Here is a 21,666-nt window from a genome sequence, read left to right as displayed (position 1 = left end):
CGACAAAACGTGGCCTGTGATTGGCCACAGTGCCGACGCACGGCCTTCGGGGAGGAAGTGTGGGAGTCCCGCGCCTCTAAAGCCCGCCTTTCCTGTCAAATAAAGGTCGCAGCAGCCGCGTCAACGGGCGGAGCTAACGTGATCGTGATTCATGCAGTCCGGGGACCCCGAAGGTGGGGCCCCACGTAACAAGAAGATGACCCGAAGTTGCTCCGCAGTGGGCTGCAGCACCCGTGACACCGTGCTCAGCCGGGAGCGCGGCCTCTCCTTCCACCAGTGCGTATGGCAGCAACCTCGGAGCCCTCGAGCTCCCTGCGGGGCCTGGGAGGCCGCGGCGCGGCGTGGGGCGGGGCGGGGTCTGACAGGCCGTGGCGCGGCGTGGGGCGGGGCAGGGCCGTACTGTGGGTCGCGCCCTGGGTGTGACGCGACGTGACGTGCACAGCGTAGGGGCGTAGGGGCGTGGGAGCGGAATTGGGGCGCTCTGAGTTGAGTTTCTGTCTCCCCGCTCAGTGTTTACCTCTGAGTAGCCGATTCTTACTCCGTCAACCGCTTTAGCGAGAGCTCCTCGAAAGGAGCCCTCTATTAATTTGATGGTCTTATTATTTAAAGTGAGGAGGCCGGAAGGGAAGGCAGTTTGGGACAAAGGTTGAAGTGTGTGGCGTCTTTCTGAGCACGAGGACAGATCAGTTTTCTCCTGTACTGTCTGACATTGCAAGTTCTTAAGTGCTATTAGACGAGCTCTACAAGGCCGGTCCGATTCTGACTGGATTTGATCAAGGCAGGGAAGTTTCATTTGGCTCAACAGTGGGGAAGAATTTCAGACCAGTCTTACCTGAACTCATATCCATGGTTCAGACTGGTATAGGTCATTCAAATCAGTATTCAGGGTATACTGGCAAGTAGAAAAGTGGGTAAAATAGATCCTCACAGACAGAATGAGATGGGCTTCAAAAAGAAAGTCTGTTAAGATAGTAATAAGATGTAGAGAGTTAATGACAAGGCAGTTTTATGGAAAGATCGAAAAGAACTTCACGGTGGAAAGGGAATAGAAAGTGGGTAGCACTTTAGGAGTGGCATGGAAAAATAAATGTAAAGGGTGGAAAGTGCAAATATAATATAGAGGAGTGGAAAAGTACCTGAGAGACAAAGCCTTTCAAAAATTTAAATGCCATGTTAAGGAGCTTGGACTATGTATGGTAGGCTATGTATCAAATTCATTAATTTTTTTTTAATAGGGCTGATTCCTTCACCTAAATTGTTAACGGTGTGAACCAACTCATTGTGTATCTGAGATGATAATTGATTTGAGATTTTTCTTATGATAGAGGTAGCTTTAAACTAGGGAGACATGAATTCCAATTTTAATTATTTACTGATGTCTGTACTTGGCTCTGGGTCTTGGTTTCATCTTCTGTAGGAGGAATAAAAACCTGCCTTGTAGAGCTTTCGTAAAACCAAAACGTATAAGTCTTTACAGCATACATATAGCACAACGTAAATGCTTTAAAAGTGGTATTACCAATTTAATTTTGTCACGACCTCAAAACTAGTTATGCTAGTTAGACTACAATATTTCCCAGCCTTTTTCTTCTCTCTATTTTTTTTTTTTTTTTTTTGAGACAGGGTCTCACTTCATTGCCCAGGCTGGTGAGCAGTGGCATCATCACAGCTCAGTGCAGCCTCTGTCTCCCAGGCTCAAGCGATCCTCCCACTTCAGCCTTATGAGACTACAGGCACAGACCACCACCATGGCTAATTTTTATTTTTATTTTTTAGTAGAGATGAGGTCTCAGTATGTTGCCCAAGTTGGTCACCAACTCCTGGGCTCAGATTACAGGCATGAGCCACCCCACCCGGGCCCAACCTTTTTGGTAACATTTTACGCATAGGAAATAATTGTTTAATACTTTGGGGCAAAACTACAGCACTGTTTGGGGTTGCCTTGAAGTAACTACTCAGGTGTCCCAGGCCACCCCATGGGCTAAGAAGATCAACAGCTGTACTCGCTAGGCATAACAGTTGGGAAGCTTTGCATCAGAAGACCATGTTAGTAATAAAAGTTGATGGACCAACCAGCTTTTGAGGGTTCCTTGCCCGTTTAGAGACTATACCCAATCTGTGGAAAAGCTGCCTTGCAAATATGTGCCATGAGTTAGAAAAGAACTCGGTGAAAAGAGTTATTTTGGAAAAAGATTTGCCCCAACCTTATTGGAAAAAGAATTCCCTGTACATTTTCTCTTGATCAAGTATCATCATCTTTCTAGAACAATAAAATTATAATCCCAGAAATAGAAACAGTTGTTCCTAGAAAAGACCAAACTTTGGATAGTACTTTACAGTTTAAAAAGTAATTTTGAGGCCGGGCGCGGTGGCTCAAGCCTGTAATCCCAGCACTTTGGGAGGCCGAGGCGGGTGGATCACGAGGTCAAGAGATCGAGACCATCCTGGTAAACATGGTGAAACCCCGTCTCTACTAAAAATACAAAAAATTAGCTGGGCATGGTGGCGCGTGCCTGTAATCCCAGCTACTCAGGAGGCTGAGGCAGGAGAATTGCCTGAACCCAGGAGACGGAGGTTGCAGTGAGCCGAGATCGCGCCATTGCACTCCAGCCTGGGTAACAAGAGCGAAACTCCGTCTCAAAAAAAAAAAAAAAAAAAAAAAAGTAATTTGAATACATTTGTAGCCTCGTACACTCTGACTACACCCCATGAGGAAGTTCAAAGATTGAGAGTTGTATCTAATGCGGTAAAGCTGGTCAAAGGTCATTGAAGCTTAAATACAGATTTTCCAATTCAGTGTTCTTTCTCAAGGTGATTGAGTATCTCAGAATTATGTTTTACCGTACTACTATATTTCTCTAGCAATTAGCTGAGAAAATGTTTTTACCAATCTCAGTTCTAATAACTATGTGCTTTAAAGTCTAAATTAAAATACACAGAAAACATAGTTACCTATAAATCTGTCTCTCTAAGATAAGTCAAAGAAAAGGGGGCAGAAAGAGTAGTTTTGTGACTTTTTCTTCTTCTTTGTTCGATGGGAGACCACCGACTTTTGTGATTTTTATTGTGTTAATTTCACAAGTTTTTTTTTTTGAGATAGAGTCTCACTGTCACCTGTTAGCGTGCAGTGGCACGGTCTCAGCTCACTGCAACCTCCACCTCCTGGGTTCAAGCGATTCTCCTGCCTCAGCCTCCTGAGTAGCTGGAATTACAGGCGGGGGCCACTATGCCCAGCTAATTTTTATATTTTTTTTAGAGACAGGGTTTCACCATGTTGGCCAGGCTGGTCTTGAACTCCTGCCCTCAAGTGATCTGCCCCCGCCTCAACTTCCCAAAGTTCTGGGATTACAGGCATAAACCACCACGTCTAGCCAACAAGTTTCTAAACATAATTTGGCTTGGATTGAAAAATAAATAAACGCAAGGTAATTTTTATAACCAAGGATAGGAAGAAGTAGTGCCTTTAAACATGAAAAAATTGATTATAGTAAATATACTTGTTTGTTTGTTTTTAGAGATGGAGTCTCGCTCTGTTGCCCAGGCTGGAGTGCAGTGGCACAATCTCAGCTCACTGCAACCTCCACCTCCCGGGTTCAAGCGATTCTCCTGCCTTAGCCTCCCGAGTAGCTGGATTACAGGTATGCACCACTATGCCCAGCTAATTTTTTGTATTTTTAGTAGAGACAGGGTCTCACCAGGCTGGGCAGGCTGGTCTTGAACTCCTGACCTTGGGATTACAGGTGTGAGCCACCACGCCTAGCCTGTAAATATACTTGTTTTCTACTGATGCATAACAAGTTACCTCAAAATTCAATATAAACATTTTTATCTCACACATTTCTGAGGGTCAGGGATTCAAGAGTGTAGCTGGATGTTATGGTATCTCATAAGAAGGCTGAAGTCACCTGCTTTCAAAAAGACTAACTCAACATAGCCTTTGACTGGAGGCCTCAGTTCCTCACCAACTAGTTTTCACCACGGGACTGTTTATAACATGGCAGATAACTTACCCCAGAGCAAAACATTCTATACAAGGAGCAAAGAGGAAACCTCAGTGCCTTTATGACGTAGTCTGTGGTCACCTACTGTCACATGTGCTTTTTCCATTCCTTAGCAATCACTAACTCTAGCCCATACTCCCTCAAGGGGTGGAGAATTAGGCTCCTCTTTTTTTTTTTTTTTTTTTTGAGATGGACTTTCACTCTTGTTGCCCAGGCTGGAGTGCAAGTGGCGCAATCTCAGCTCACTGCAGTCTCTACCTCGTGGGTTCAAGAGATCCTCCTGTCTTAGTGTCGCCAGTAGCTGGGATTACAGGCACCCACCACCACACCTGGCTAATGTTTTGTATTTTTAGTAGAGACAGAGTTTCACCATGTTAGCCAGGCTGGTCTTGGACTCTTGACCTCAGGTGATCCACCTGCCTCAGCCTCCCAAAATGTTGGTATTAACAGGCATGAGCCACTGTGCCCAGCCAGCCCCCACTTCTTAAAAGGAGGAGTACCAAATACTTTAAAATCACCACAGGAAAGGAAAAGATGCATATATTCTTTAACCATTTAAATTTGAGCAATTTCTGTTAAGTAGGAAGTGAAGACAAAATACAGTAGGATATTTAATATGAGAATTGCCCCTCTATAATTGACACAGACAAAATCAGATATTGAACTTTTGGATTAAAAAAAAAAAATCAAAGAACATTGAAAAATGAACTGAGCTAAATTAATTAAACTTTTAATTCACTTGGCTTTATGTTTCTATAAATAAGTAAAATAATAAATGGGTTTATATAATAAATACTACTGTAGTATTACTATAATGTTTTTTATTAATGGAACTTTAATATGATTGCCATAGATTTCCAACTGATACCATACAGCGCTCAAAATGGATCAGGGCTGTTAATCGTGTGGACCCCAGAAGCAAAAAGATTTGGATTCCAGGACCTGGTGCTATACTGTGTTCCAAGCATTTTCAAGAAAGTGACTTTGAGTCATATGGCATAAGAAGAAAGCTGAAAAAAGGAACTGTGCCTTCTGTTTCTCTATACAAGGTACTTAAATGTATGTGTAAGTGAACAAAACTAGATTTTACAGAGCCTTTAAAAATCAAGATAGCTCCCATTATAGCTTGAATTTGCAAACAAAAAACAATCCCAAGTCTTAAATTTACTAATAGATTTTAAATGCTTTGAAAATTAATTTAAAAAAAAAAAATCTATATAAGCATTTGTTCTGGAGCATTTAAAAAAGTATATAAATGCAAATCATTTGTCTAGACATATGTAAAGGCTACTAACTAATCACAAAAATCAACTAGTAGATATAAACAGCCTTAGAATACAAGTTTTTGTTAAATACAAGACAGCTTTCATAGTACTTTGAAATTATCTATGTTTTTTGATTCCTCCGAATAACGTTATTTATCTTGATCAAAAATATACCTAATTATTAACATTAATTTAGGAAGTATGTGGAAAATAATAGAACTTTCTATAAGTGAGTCACCAGTATTGGTATGATATTCTTCTGTTTCCTATAACTGTTTTTATTTATTATTTTTTTTTAGAGATGGTTTCACCATGTTGGCCAGGATGGTCTTGATCTCTTGACCTTGTGATCCGCCTGCCTTGGCCTCCCAAAATCCTGGAATTACAGGCGTGAGCCACTGCGCCTGGCCCCTTATTTTATCCTTTTACCCCTTAACCACAACTCTGACACATGGACTTTAATTTTCTGCAGTCTGTGATAGTCACCTAACTGTTCTATCCTGACACTAGCCTTACTTTCCTCTGAATCATTGGAGTCTCCTTCTTTCAGTATTGGTTTGTCTCATTCCCCTATTCAGAAATATTTCATTGGTGTCAAATTCAAACTCATCAAGTTCCAAGTGCTTCCTATTAACTGATTTGTACATTTTTCACTGCCCTGAATTCTCTTTTCAAAGCATATATACTCAGCATATATATATACACGTATATATACACATATATATGTGTGTGATAAGTTTACCTGCTTTCATACTTTTGTGTAACATAAATAATGGCTGCTTTGTATTAAGAGCTACAATGGTCCAGGCATTGAGCTAGGAGATTTACATAAATTCTAATATTGTATCTTCAAAACAATCCTGTATTATTGTCCACATTTTACAGATGAGGACACAAGAGATTGTAGAGCTTAATTGACAGCTAACTGTCACATAACTGAGGGAGCTAAGATTCAAACCCATGTCAGTCTTAATTCCAAAGCCATGTTCTGTCCACTATGCCTTCTTTTTTGCACAAATAACTTCTCTGTCACCTTCATTAACCATGTTATTGTACCTTCAAAGAACTACTTGAAGCTCACTTCCATGAAGCTGTCCCAGTTTACTACCACCTTTCCCTAGTTACTTTATTTCAGAAACTTTCAACATCACATTAATATTTCTGCATATGTGCAAAAAAAAAAATACCTGTTTATATTATCCTATAAACCATACATTAAAAAATTCAGAGATTATGACCTTTTCTTTCGTAACTAACTCCCCACAGCAACCAGATTAGTACTTCTTATTTAGGGTATTTTTACAGATACTCTACTGTGTGATGATTTCTAAAATAACTTTAATTTTATGTATCGGTCATAGGTTCCTCAAGGGATACGTCTTAAAGGCAAAGCAAGACAGAAAATCCTAAAACAGCCTCTTCCAGTTAATTCTCAAGAAGTTGCTACTGAGGACCATAACTATAGTTTAAAGACACCTTTGACGATAGGTGCAGAGAAACTGGCTGAGGTGCAACAAATGTTACAAGTGTCCAAAAAAAGACTTATCTCTGTAAAAAACTATAGGATGATCAAGAAAAGAAAGGGTTTACAATTAATTGATGCACTTGTAGAAGAGAAATTACTTTCTGAAGAAACAGAGTGCCTGCTACGAGCTCAATTTTCAGGTACTTCCCCCCAGTAACCTGTAGTATTTATAAAATAGCTATTTTTCTGAGATATTATTAAATATTTATTTTGTTCTTTTCTATGAAAACATGCTTTGAGCTGGGAAGTGAAAGTCTCAGTAGCTTAAGCAAGACAAATGAAAATTAATCACCAAAATTCTTTTACATTTTATGCTTTTCCAATTATAAAAGTAACATTTATTATAGGAAAAGCAAATAAATATTTAAATAATTAAAATAACGTGTAACCCCACTACCCAGAGATGAGACCGTATGGTTTATAGCATTTTCTGTTCTGTACTTTTTTAGTACAGAACTTTTTGTGTTAGCTCTTACCCATTTGCTACTGCAGCTTCATTATAAACAATTTAAACTACTATATAATTTTACCAAAGTCTTTTTGCAGTGGAGTTGTACTAGTTTGCAAAATTTCTTTGAGCTTGGAAATTGTGTATCTTCGCATTTTTTTCTAAAATATTCTATAGGGTAGATCTGTAAACCCACTGAAAGGCTATCTAGTCCTCTTTGTGAACTAAGATGTTTGAAAAAGTGCAGAATAAAAATTGCCAGCTTATTCTTTGATGAAAGCAGCAGAGGTTTGGACTTACATTCTAAGAAAAGAGAAATGTGTCCTGTTTTTAGAAAAGAGTAGCTGTCTCCAAAGGGGGAGAATATTTTATGTTTTTCCAAGAGGGGACTCGAGGTCATAAATAGGAACCCCCACCACAAACATAGTTTGTTTTTTTTCTCTCAATATTAGGCAAGATGGTATGAAATTTAGATATGAAATTTTTCATATCTAAATTTAGATATGAAAAACATCCCCAGAAATGTTTTTCATATCTAATTTTCACTCTCAGAGAAATAGTAAGCAGGGAACAAAATAAAATAAATAAATGCCTTCATTTTATTTTCTTTCCTGTTCCTCAAAAAATCCCTACACTCCGGCTGCTACTGAATAGTGAAACATAATTTAAGTGGAAAATTTTTTCTTCCCTTTGATTCAAGACGAACCAAATAAATTGATTTATTGATTGATTCAAGATGAACCAAATAAATTGGTCAAGAAGCCCTAAGTGGATATTAACCTCTGAACAGACTGAATTAAAATGTAACTGTGTTTGTATTTGAATTTTGATGCCCAGTGCATTTTGTATCCAAATGCTATAATCTGTACCTGAAAATGTTACTGTTCATCACAAAGAATAAAAAAAATTATTTTAACAGATTTTAAGTGGGAGTTATATAATTGGAGAGAAACAGATCAGTACTCCACAGAAATGAAACAGTTTGCATGTACGCTCTACTTGTGCAGTAGCAAAGTCTATGATTATGTAAGAAAGATTCTTAAGCTGCCTCATTCTTCCATCCTCAGAACGTAAGTGAATTATTTTTTATTTTTTAAAAATGTCTTTCTTGTCACCACATCTTGCTGATTACATGTGAATTACTCTTTAGATGTCAAACCATATTATTCTTTTATTGGATTTTATTTATTAAGGCTATTAGTACTCATACTCTCATTTAAAAAAAGAAAAAAATGGACTAATAATGGAAAAAAATGGACTCTCATTTTCTATTTTTCAAAAACTTCTAGGTGGTATTTACCTATTATCACATCAGCAGTACTTTCACCAACAAAATGAAGACACATAGTGTGACAAGTTTTTTGCATCTCCCAAACAGTCTGGGTGATAAAATTTGAAGCCTGAAATATTGGAATTTCTAGTATACTTCAGAAGTTTTAATAACTGACTATCCTGGAAAATATAGAACAGTTCTAGATTGATAACCATTGGTCTTAAGCAAAGCACAAAAATCTGCATTTTTCATAAGCACTGCACTTGATGCCAAGGTAGGTTGTCCAGGGAAAAGATTTTGATAAATAATTTTTTAGGATTTGTGATTAAGATGGATAGATATATTTATAATTCTCTTAGTGTGGAGCAAGTAATGATTATTTTCTAGTAATATCTTCTAAATTTAATACTGAATTTAAAATTTTTACTGTTTTTACCACTAGTTCTACACATTTTTTTTTTCTTGAGACTGAGTCTTGCTCTGTTGCCCAGGCTGCATGCAGTGCAGTGGCACAGTTGATCTCAGCTTGCAGTAACCTTGCCTCCCAGGTTAGAGCAATTCTCATGCCTCAGCCTCCTACTGAGTAGCTGGGATTACAGGTGTGCAGCACCACATCCAGCTGATTTTTTGTATTTTTAGTAGAGATGGGATTTTGCTATGTTGGCCAGGCTGATCCCAAACTCCTGGCCTCAGTGATCCAACCGCCTTGGCCTCCCAAGGTGCTGGGATTACAGGCGTGAGCCACCATGCCCAGCCTAGTTTTACAGATTTTTTTTTTTTTTTTTGAGATGGAGTCTTGCTCTGTTGCTGAGGCTAGAGTGCAGTGGTGCAATCTTGGCTCACTGCAACTTCCTCCTCCTGGTTCAAGCAGTTCCCCTGCCTCAGCCTCACTGCCACGCCTGGCTAATATTTGTATTTTTGGTAGAGATGGGGTTCACCATCTTGGCCAGGCTGGTCTTGAACTGCTGACCTTGTGATCCACTCTCCTCATCCTCCCAAAATGCTGGGATTACAGGCGTGAGCCACTGTACCCGGCCCAGATTCTTTTTTTAAAAAATTTAGATCTGGGGAGAAATCTTAGGCTTTTTAATTAAAATAATTAAAAACAGAAAAAAATACAGATTTTCCCCTATACATGCTATAACAGTAATACTACTAATAAAAAATTTAGAAATAATTGACCTTCAGAATAGGCTGAAGAAGAAAAAATTTAGAAGAGGGAAAATTTATTTTTTGTTAACAGAGCATTTTCTTTTAGTCTTTGTGTGTGTGTGTGTGTGTGTGTGTGTGTGTGTGTGTGTGTGTGTGTGTGTTCACTTAGATTTACTAGTGTTTACATAGCTGTGATCTTTTGTAAATAAATTTCCAACCAGCCTTTTATCACTTTATTATATATGCCTTTTATCTGTAACATTATTTTGTACTCTATATAGACAAGTTTTAATAGCTGCATGATATCAGGTAGTCCTACCCTACTTAATTAACCCTGGCATTCTCCAACTATTGGACATTTCTATTGTTTCCATTTTGGGGTTATACTTGTTATTTCATATATTTAGATGAACATTTGTATATAAAGCTTACTTTTTCATAATGTGATTTTACCATTCAGGCTGATTTTATACTTATTTATAATTATTCACTTTTTGCTAAGCAAGATAGTTTTATAGGTGCTGTGTTGATAATTTCCCCTCCTATACCTTTTTGGTTGTTTTTCTGTTTTCTGGTTGATATATTAGTTGTACATATTCTGAGGGTACATGTGATATTTTGATACATGTATACAATTTGTAATGATCAAATAGGGTAATTAAAATGTCCATCATTTATAAATCTAAACATCTATCTTTTCTTTGAGTTGAGAAGCTATGCCTTTTTAATCTTTTCTACATAGTTTTAAAGCTTTACTTAATGGTATTTCACTATGGTTTATATAAGATATTTCACGTAACTTCTCTTCTTTTTCATGGTTTTCTTCATTTTCCATAGTTCTGCATCACCTCCTAGAATAAATCTTCCTGGTAATTCAAAGTCACACTTATCTTTTCTCTCTGCATGTCATTTTGCATTTTGTGACCTTTGCTGTGACATTGTATATTTAGATTTATAATTCCAGTACTCAAACAGTTGCTCATTTCTTTAGGTTCTTTGCCTAAGTAAGGTATATTGTTTAGTATGATGGTAATACATGTTTGTTATAAAACATTCAAACGATATATAAGTACATAAATACCAGAAAGTGAAAAAGAAAAAAAGAAAAAAAAAAAAAAAAAAAAGGAACAAAAAAAGAAATACCAGAAAGTGAAAAACACAATACTTTCCTTTCCCTAATCGTACAACATAACTACAATTAGCAGTTTTGTGTGTATCCTCCCAGAGTTTAAAAAAAAAAACTATCTACCAATAAAATTTTGTTTTAATGGCTATATAGTATTACATTAATGGTATACAGTTTTCATTTATTTTCTATTAATATAAGGTTCTTAGATTAATGGTATATACATTTCCATTTATTTTCCCATTTAAAAAGTGATCTGTTTTTAACACAGTTATCTTAAGTATTAGATCTTTATAATCATATTCAGTATTCATTTATTCAATAAATATTTATTGATCAGGAGCGGCCAGTGAGGCAGGAGAAAACCAGGAGATTGTGGTGGCCTGGAAGCCAAGTGTAGAAAGTATTTCAAGGAGGGAGTAGTCCACTATGTCAAATGCTGCTGGGAGATCAGGTAAGATGAGGACAGAGAATTGACCATTGGATTTTACAAGATGAAGGTCATTGATGACCCTGACAAAAGCAGTTACAGTAGCATGGTGGAGAGGTAAACCTGGTTGGAGTGGGATTAAGAGAGACTAAAGGTGAAGAAGCAGAGAAAATGATTGTGGACTCTTCCATGGAATTTTGCTATGAAGGAGAGCAGAGAAATAGGTCTGTAGGTAGAAGGGAACATGCATTGAGGCAAGGGTGTTTGTTGAGATGGCAGATGTCTCAGCATGTTTGCATGTTTATGGGAATGATCCAAGAGAGAAAAGAAAATTGGCAATGTATAAGAGAAAGGATAATTGCAGGAGGAACACCCAGCACCATTGTGGAGGGAAGTATGACCTTAAGGTATTGGGACAGTTCATCCATTGAAACAGGAAGAAAGGCAGAAGTATAGATACAATTGGTTAACAGATTTGGTAGTAGGAAAATGAGTTTTGTCTTTTAAAAAAATGGTGCCTTGGCCAGGCAAGGTGGCTCACGTCTGTAATCTCAGCACTTTGGGAGGTCGAGTCGAGCAGATCATGAGTTCAGGAATTCAAGACCAGCCTGGCCAATATAGTGAAACCCCATCTGTACTAAAAAATACAAAAATTAGCCGGGTGTGGTGGTAGACACCTGTAATCCCAGCTACTTGGGAGGCTGAGTGCGGTAGGAGAATCGCTTGAACCTGGGAGGCAGAGGTTGCAGTGAGCGGAGACTGCACCATTGCACTCCAGCCTGGGCAACAGCAAAACTACCTTACCAAAAAAAAAAAAAGAAAAGAAAAGAAAACCAAGATGGGGCCTCATTGTGTTGCCTGGGCTAGCCTTAAACTCCTGGGCTCAAGCAGTCTATACACATGCTAGAACTATACACATGCACCACCATGCTCAGCAGGAAAATGAGTTTTTATTGGATTGCTTCTGTTTTCTCAATGAAATAGTTATTAACTGAGAGTTGGCAAGGAAGGGATTCGATGTGGGGAGAAAGGAGAAAATGTGACCAGTCACCGACCAGGGACAGTAAGTAACTGGAAAAAGGCAGTACCAGAATTGTAGTCAAAACTGGTGTCTTTCCCTCCATAGTGATGGAGAAACAATTAGATGATTAACAATTAGATGATGACAGACCAAACTAGACTTAAATTTTTTAAAACCCTTGGTTTGGTTATAGGATGCCTTACAAATTTCTAATTGTCACACATCTTTCTCTATTCTTAGCTATATCAGATATTTCTCTAATTTTCTCTTTACTGATATTGTATCCTTTTTCAGTTCTCCCTGGATTCTTTATGTCCAAAACTTTCCCAAAGCTGTGTTTTTTATAATTCCAGTGTTTGGGGTCTTTAAGGTAATTTATTTTCACAAAACCTTTGAAACTAAGTCTTAATATTCTCAACTTATTACAATAGTGACATATACAGTGTGATCTTGGTCATAGAAAATGCTGGCACAGTTGTTCCTTATTTATATTTCCTCTGTTTCTAATTTTTGGTTTAAATTCACTGCAGTTTAGTAAATGAACTCCCTCTATAATTTACCTGCTATGAGAGAATCAAAAGTAAGAACAGCAAGAGTAGCTAAAAGTTTTAACAGAAAAACACTTAGCACTATGGATCTCTAGGACTATAGTTTTTCCCAGGCAGAATTTTTTTTTTTTCTTTTTTTTGAGATGGAGTCTCGCTCGGTCGCCAGGCTGGAGTGCAGTGACGTGATCTTGGCTCACTGCAACCTTCGCCTCCCAGGTTTAAGCGATTCTCCTGCTTCAACTTCCCAAGAAGCTGGGACTGCAGGTGTGCACCACCACACCCAGCCAACTTTTGTATTTTTAGTAGAGATGGCGTTTCATCATGTTGGCCAGGATAGTCTCAATCTCTTGACCTCGTGATCCACCCACCTCGGCTTTTCAAAGTGCTGGGATTACAGGCATGAGTCACCACACCCAGCCTCCCAGGCAGAATTTTAAGCTACCCAACTGACTCCCTATAATAACTAAGTTATTAGATATTGGTTTGTTAATTTAAAATATCATGTTGATGAGAATATAAATGAAAATTAGTTTGAACTTTTGCAAGGACAATTTGGGAATATTAATTTTAAATTGACACGCCTAGTTATGTGCACCTGAAATCCAAAATTTGTCTTTAATTTCTTATTAAAGTTGAGTTTATATATGCCAATATATGCATAAGTTTACCTCAGATGATTACACAAATGACATAAATATGTATATGTGTACGGGTGCACAGGTATACATACACACATTGTGGCACTGTTATCTAAAAATTTGAAATTATCAAGATGTCCTTTGATTTGAGTTAAATTATCTTCATTTAACTATACTGTGGCCGGGCGCGGTGGCTCAAGCCTGTAATCCCAGCACTTTGGGAGGCCGAGGCGGGTGGATCACAAGGTCAAGAGATCAAGACCATCCTGGTCAACACAGTGAAACCCCGTCTCTACTAAAAATACAAAAAATTAGCTGGGCATGGTGGCGCATGCCTGTAATCCCAGCTACTCAGGAGGCTGAGGCAGGAGAATTGCCTGAACCCAGGAGGCGGAGGTTGCGGTGAGCCGAGATCGTGCCATTGCACTCCAGCCTGGGTAACAAGAGCGAAACTCCGTCCCAAAGACCAAAAAATTAAAAAAAAACTATACTGTGGTATATACTGTGTACACATTTAAAATGTTGCTGTAGGTTGATATTTAAGGGAGTGTAAAAATATGTGCAAGATTACCATTAAGTGAAAAATCAATATACAATTTTGAAAATTATATCTAGGTATGTATACATAAAGACATATGGAAGAATGTTCATGAAATATTAACAGTAACTTTTTACTTTCTTCTTTATACTTTTTATATTTAGTTTTTTTGAAAAGAAGAATGTGTTGGCCAGGCATGGTGGCTTATGCCTGTAATCCCAGCAATTTGGGAAGTTGAGCCAGGCAGATCACCTGAGGTCAGGAGTTCCAGCCTTGCCAACGTGGTGAAACCCCATCTCTACTAAAAAAAAATTAGCCAAGCGTGGTGGTGTGCGCCTATAATCCCAGCTCCCCAGGAGGCTGAGGCAGGTGAATCACTGCAACTCAAGGGGCAGAGGCTGCAGTGAGCCGAGATTGCGCCACTGCACTCAGCATAGGCGACAGAGCAAGACTCCGTCTCAAACAAAAAGAAGAATGTCTTTTTTTATGACCAGAAGAAAATTTTTTTTATTTTCAGAGAAGAAAAGAGATTTAAAGGAGAAATTATGTCCTTCCCTACTGTTCTAACTCATGAACTTGGTTTGAGTATGCCTATTCTTTCTTATAAAAACTTTAAAAAATAAATCAAATCCACATATCATTCTGCTTCATGTTCATGACATCATTCTAGTAGCTGTAGATATTCAGATACCATTGAGGTTTCCATTTGAAAATCAAACTCAGCAGAACATAAATTGTTTTTTTTTTTTACCCTATTTAAAATAAAACTTACATAGGGACACTGTGTGCTTTATTATATATGTACTACATACGCAGCACAGCATCTTTGGTGCTTATTTGAGAATTGTAAAAAACATAAATTTTAAACAACTAAAACTTGGTGACACACTTGAAAAGAGTTTTCAACATGCTAGTTGTAGCATTGCTGTACTGTTTAGTCACTGTCTTACTATTTTTTCCTTTTTTAAAATCTTTTAAGTTCAGGGGTACATGTAAAGGTTTGTTACATAGGTAAACTCATGTCACAAGGGTTTGTTGTACAGATGATTTCATCATCCAGGTGTTAAGCACAGTATACAATAATTGTCTTTTCTGCTCCTCTCCCTCCTCCCAACTTCTACCACCCTTGAGTAGACCCCAGTGTCTGTTGTTTTCTTTTTTCTTTTTATTTTTTTTGAGACAGAGTTTTGCTCTGTTGCCCAGACTGGAGTGTAGTGGTGTAATCTTGGCTCACTGCAACCTTTGCCTCCTGGGTTCAAGTGATTCTTCTGCCTTAGCCTGCCAAGTAGCTGGGATTGCAGGCATACAGCACTGAGCCTGGCTAATTTGTGTATTTTTAGTAGAGATTGGGTTTTACCATGTTGGCCAGGCTGGTCTTGAACTCCTTACCTTAGGTGACCTGCCTCCCTTAGCCTCCCAAAGTGCTGAGATTACAGGCGTAAGCCATGGTGCCCTGGCAAGTTCTCATCATTTAGCTCCCACTTATAAGTGAGAACATGCAGTATTTGGTTTTCTGCTCCTGTGTTAGTTTGCTAAGGATAATAGCCTTTAGCTCCATCCATGTTGCTGCAAAAGACATGATCTTGTTCTTTTTTATGGCTACATAGTATATGCCATGGTGTATATGTACTAGTGTGTGTGTGTGAGTGAGTGTGTGATGGAGTTTTGCTTGTTGCCCAGGCTGGAGTGCAATGGCACGATCTCGGCTCACCGCAACCTCCGCCTCCTGGGTTCAGGCAATTCTCCTGCCTCAGCCTCCTGAGTAGCTGGGATTACAGGCACGCGCCACCATGCCCACCTAATTTTTTTGTAGTTTTTTTAATAGAGACGGGGTTTCACCATGTTGACCAGGATGGTCTCGATCTCTTGACCTCGTGATCCACCCGCCTTGGCCTCCCAAAGTGCTGGGATTACAGGCGTGAGCCACCGCGCCCGGCCGTGTAGGGCTATTTTTGTAAGCTGGGAGTGGGTTGTAGGGTGTGGAGTGACAAGGTTGACCAAGGTTACAAACTCCAATGGCCTTATCAATTAGGGCAGGAATAAGGAACAATAGAGAGTGTCTTAAAGTTAAGTAGATGCAGAAGGGGTTGATCATTTCTTCCTCTTCAAGGTCTTCCATTTACTTTAGATTTTCCAGGAACTCATCTGGAGTGTCTGTGCAGGTCACAGAGGTTAATATGGTGTCCATGGCACCCTCAGTCAGCCTAAAAGACCTTACACATATATGTATATGTATATATTTATAATTTATATTTATAAACTATTACAGTTATTCCTTAATATATGTGGGGGATTGGTTCTAGGACACCCCCAGCTTGTGCCAGTATACCAAAATCCATGTATACACAAGTCCTGTAGACAGTCCTGCAGAACCCATGTATACGAAAAGTTTGCTGTCTGTATATGCAAGTTTTGCATACTATAAATACTGTATTTTCCCTCCATGCATTTGGTTGAAAAAAAAAAGTTCAAAAGTTAACTGTGTGTGTGATACATACTGCATATATGTGAACGTTTATGGTATGTACTAAGGGTGAATTTTGTTTATGAAACTTCTAGGTGGCACCTAAAATATTTGGAAAGCCCTATCCCAAAATACTTAGAGAAGAACATTAAACTCTCAATTAAGTAGCAGTCAGCTGTCCAGTAAGAAGCTTGGTTGCCTTCGAATACAGCCAAAAAATCAGAAATTTAACTCAAAAGACATTTGCGTTACAAAAGTATGTTAGTTACAGGTGAACATCCCAGTCTCTCCCTCAGAATCCCTTTAGTTGTAGAGTTATTAAATATGGCTATTTTCTTTCTTGATCTGTAACAAGTTAGAAAGAGGAAATTAGAAGTAAGAAGAATTACAAAGATAGACACCATAATAGGAAGAAAATAATTAGCAGTCTGAGAACAGGGATACCATGAAAGAAATCCTAAGATAGTAATGCAGGTGGGTTGTATAGAGGCACAGATACACAAAAGTTATATGCCTTTAAGGGCATAATTTTGAGGCTGTAAAGAGTGAGAAAAGCAGTAAGCCCCTGGGTATCAGGAAACCGGGTTTCACATTTGTTCATAACAGTACATTATGGGCCAAGTCGCTTAACCTCTCCCTCTGTCCCAGTTTCCTAGTCTGTAAAATGAGGTAGATGTACTAGATGTTCTCAAAGTTTCCTTCCCATTCAGCAATTTTCTCATTTCAGTGAATTTACAAGCAAGACTGGGTTAAGATTTACAATATAAAAGATCAATTAGAACAAATTGGTTAGTTGGTTTGTTTACTTTTTAAAGACTAAATGAGAAAAACACTAGCAGCCTGCTAGCGCAGTGGTTGGGGCATAGGTCTAGGAGCCATTAGGGTGTAGGTTCGAATCCCAGGTAGGGTTAGTGTTAGGAATAGGGCTAGAGCATTAGAAGGGTAGCACAGTAGGTAGGGCACAGGAATAGGAAGGTCATAGGTTCGAATCTATGGCAGAGAAAAAAAAGAAAACAAAAAGGTTTAAGGCTGGGCGTGGTGGCTCATGCCTGTAATCCCAGCACTTTGGGAGGCCGAGACAGGCAGATCACAAGGTCAGGCATTTGAGACCAACCTGGCCAATATGGTGAAACTCTGTCTCTCTACAAAAAAAAAAAAATATGTTGTATGTTTGCATCTTAAAATACTACTTTGTGTTTCTAAATTTCTTTTATCTTACTATTTTATTGTAACTATGAATATACCACTGAAAATGTCTATAGAATTTGGCTTCTTATATACTTGGCTTTATTTCTACAGGGATGGGAGACTAGTACTGGTTAAGTCATTTTCCTATTTACCTTTTTATTTCTGTTTCTTTAAGTTTTCTGTGTTTCACTTTTTATATATTCTAGATGGTTATCCAAATGCCAACCTGGTCCAGGTTTCAACAGCCACATTTTTTCTTTTCTTCAACGAAGAGTACAGAACGGAGATCAACTCTATCAATATTGTTCATTGATAATAAAAAGTATACCTCTCAAGCAACAGCTTCAGTGGGATCCCAGCAGTCACAGTTTACAGGGGTTTATGGACTTTGGTCTTGGAAAACTTGATGCTGATGAAACACCACTTGCTACAGAAACTGTTTTATTAATGGCAGTGGGTGTTTTTGGCCATTGGAGAACACCTCTTGGTTATTTTTTTGTAAACAGAGCATCTGGATATTTGCAAGCTCAGCTGCTTCGGCTGTCTATTGGTAAACTGAGTGACATAGGAATCACAGTTCTGGCTGTTACATCTGATGCCACGGCACATAGTGTTCAGATGGCAAAAGTGTTGGGGATACATATTGATGGAGATGATATGAAATGTACATTTCAGCATCCTTCATCTTGTAGTCAACAAATTGCATACTTCTTTGATTCTTGCCACTTGCTAAGATTAATAAGAAATGCATTTCAAAATTTTCAAAGCATTCAGTTTATTAATGGCATAGCACATTGGCAGCACCTTGTGGAGTTAGTAACACTAGAGGAACAGGAATTATCAAATATGGAAAGAATTCCAAGTACACCTGCAAATTTGAAAAATCATGTACTGAAAGTGAATTGTGCTGCCCAACTCTTTAGTGAGAGTGTAGCCAGTGCATTAGAATATTTGCTATCCTTAGGCCTGCCGCCTTTTCAAAACTGTATTGGTACCATCCATTTTTTACGTTTAATTAACAATTTGTTTGACATTTTTAATAGTAGAAACTGTTATGGAAAGGGACTTAAAGGGCCTCTGTTGCCTGAAACTTACAGTAAAATAAACCATGTGTTAATTGAAGCCAAGACTATTTTTGTTACATTATCTGACACTAGCAATAATCAAATAATTCAAGGTAAGCAAAAACTAGGATTCCTGGGATTTTTGCTCAATGCCGAGAGCTTAAAATGGCTCTACCAAAATTATGTTTTCCCAAAGGTCATGCCTTTTCCTTATCTTCTGACTTACAAATTCAGCCATGATCATCTGGAATTATTTCTAAAGATGCTTAGGCAGGTATTAGTAACAAGTTCTAGCCCTACCTGCCTGGCATTCCAGAAAGCTTACCATAATTTGGAGACCAGATACACATTTCAAGATGAAGTTTTTCTAAGCAAAGTAAGCATCTTTGACATTTCAGTTGCTCGAAGGAAAGACTTGGCCCTGTGGGCAGTTCAGCGTCAGTATGGTGTCAGTGTTACAAAGACCCTCTTTCATGAAGACGGCATTTGTCAAGACTGGTCTAATTGTTCACTAAGTGAGGCATTGTTAGACCTATCAGATAATAGAAAAAATCTCATCCGTTATGCTGGTTATGTTGCAGACAAGTTATCAGCTCTTTTAACTTGTGAGGACTGCATCACTGCACTATATGCATCGGATCTCAAAGCCTCTAAAATCGGGTCACTATTATTTGTTAAAAAGAAGAATGGTTTGCATTTTCCCTCAGAAAGTCTATGTCGGGTCATAAATATTTGTGAGCGAGTTCTAAGAACCCATTCAAGAATGGCAATTTTTGAACTAATTCCTAAACAGAGGGAATTGTATCTTCAACAGAAAATATTATGTGAGCTTTCTGGGCATATTTATCTTTTTGTAGATTTGAATAAGCATCTCTTTGATGGAGAAGTGTGTGCCGTCAATCACTTTGTTAAGTTGCTAAAGGATATAATAATCTGTTTCTTAAATATTAGAGCTAACAATGTTGCACAGAACCCTTTAAAACGTCATTCAGAGAGAACTGATATGAAAACCTTATCAAGGAAACACTGGTCATCTCTACCAGACTATAAATGTTCAAGTTTTGCTAATACCAATAAATTCAGGCATTTGCTAAGTAACGATGGATATCCATTCAAATGAGAGACCTAAAATATATTAACATTTTAATTAAAAATACTTGGTCAACTTTTTTTTTTTTTTTTGAGATAGAGTCTCGCTCTAGCCAGGCTGAAGTGCAGTGGCACAATCTCGGCTCACTGCAACCTCCGCCTCCCAGGTTCAAACGATTCTCCTGCCTCAGCTTCCCAAGCAGCTGGGACTACAGGTGGGCACCACCACGCCCAGCTTATCTTTGTATTTTTAGTAGAGACAGGGCTCCACCATGTTGGCCAGGATGGTCTGGATCTTGACCTCATGATCCGCCCGCCTTGGCCTCCCAAAGTGCTGGGATTACAGGCGTGAGCCACAGCACCCAGTCAGTCAACATTTTTTAAAGTTAACTTTACCTTATTTTATAAATTGACCATTCTGCACAGTGGACAAGTTTGCAATTCTGACTTATTAAAATTACTAATTCTGCATATCACAAAAATCTGCTTATACTTTTGGTATGGCTTGCAGCATTTATGAGTTTTCCAAAATGTGGAAGCAGTAGGTCAGTAGGAGCAGATTAGCCAATAGGTACTGTCTTTGAATTTACTACTATAAGCAGTGTGACTGGACACAGTTTTAACTTGTTCAATCCGCTTCAAAAACAAGAAAAACAACTATGAGTTATCAGAACATTGACTCCTTTTATGACTAGACTACATTTCTAAAAGATCTTTGGTTTATAATTCTTAAGAAAATTGACAATACCCATAAAACCTTGAAGATAACTTAAATATGAAAATTAAATCATAGTTTGAAAATTAGGCTCAAACAAATATCAAATACTACAAAAATCCCCTTGTCCCAGGATACCCTGAAAGAGAAGTACTGAAACTTTGTCAGGCAGCCACGCTGGGGAGTGCAGTCTGGAAAGAACATACCTAACGTGTTTTTCACTCTCCATTATCCCTGAACTTTGAAATATTACTTTTGAATAATAAGCTGGACACTTAGTTTGACTTCTCTTGGAAGAGCTCAATGCTTATCAGAAAACAGGGAGAAACCTAATCTGAAAAGCAGCATACTAAGGACAGTTTTCTCCACTCACATCCACATTTGAAAAGAGAAATAGAAAAACATAGGTAACTCTACTTTCAAAAATGGGAGTATTTTAATGGATAGAAGAAACAAGCACACTATTCACCTGTGTTTGTAAAACATCTCCTTTTTTGTCACTGAATAAGTGTTCGCAAAGTACACTAATCGAACGAATCCTAATATGAAAACTTAGAATTACAAAAGATGACTGCCAAGGTAAATGTATATTATTTAAAATTCCCCTTAAAAAGTATTTTGATGTTTGTTTATTCTACCTCAAACAAAGACTTAAATGTTGAAGTGTAATAACCAGTTTATACTTCATTTTATACAAAACTTATGGCTGAATATTGTGCTTTTTGTTGTTTTTAAGTAGAATTGAATTTAAATACACCAGGATAAATCTTATTTAAAGGAAGCCTGTTTGTAAATCACCAGCATTAACTTATTGCTTATATAAATCCAAGCTCTGTACCCGATCTTTATGTAAAGCAAGGTTCACACCTATAGTATCTAATGCCCTGTGGTGTTACATTTGACTAATGTACAAATGTCTGCATTTTAGTGTTTTGCATTATTCCTTTAAGTGCTAGATAAATTGGAAAAAGATGGTCAGTTGAGACAATGAATATGGAAAAATTTGAAGGTCACAAACTTTTCTTAGATAAGAACAGTTTCATCACTACTTTTAGCCCAGTTAATTGCTCCTGCACTTGTGAAAGGGCTTGGGGTCTTATACCAGACTTACTTGATATGATATGCTTTACAGTGAAATAAATTATTCATTCATATTTGATTTAGGGCAGTTTGCTTATAAT

General features: G+C 38.1%; 1 protein-coding gene across 1 annotated transcript; it reads left to right on the top strand.

The window, feature by feature from the left end:
* The first annotated feature begins 44 nt into the window (after positions 1 to 44).
* THAP9 (THAP domain containing 9) lies at positions 45 to 19,881 on the top strand. Its single transcript, XM_032239779.1, has 5 exons — positions 45 to 276; positions 4,855 to 5,050; positions 6,628 to 6,931; positions 8,159 to 8,309; positions 17,824 to 19,881. The coding sequence occupies exons 1-5, from the start codon at positions 152 to 154 to the stop codon at positions 19,799 to 19,801; spliced, it is 2,754 nt and encodes a 917-aa protein (XP_032095670.1). The 5' UTR covers positions 45 to 151; the 3' UTR covers positions 19,802 to 19,881.
* The last annotated feature ends 1,785 nt before the right edge of the window (positions 19,882 to 21,666 follow it).

Source organism: Sapajus apella, unplaced genomic scaffold (assembly GCF_009761245.1).
Source record: "Sapajus apella isolate SASKATOON/1434 unplaced genomic scaffold, GSC_monkey_1.0 scaffold45, whole genome shotgun sequence".
Taxonomy (NCBI): Eukaryota; Metazoa; Chordata; class Mammalia; order Primates; family Cebidae; genus Sapajus; species Sapajus apella.
The sequence above is the reverse complement of the archived record's forward strand: the minus strand, read 5'-3'. Positions and strand labels throughout refer to the sequence as shown.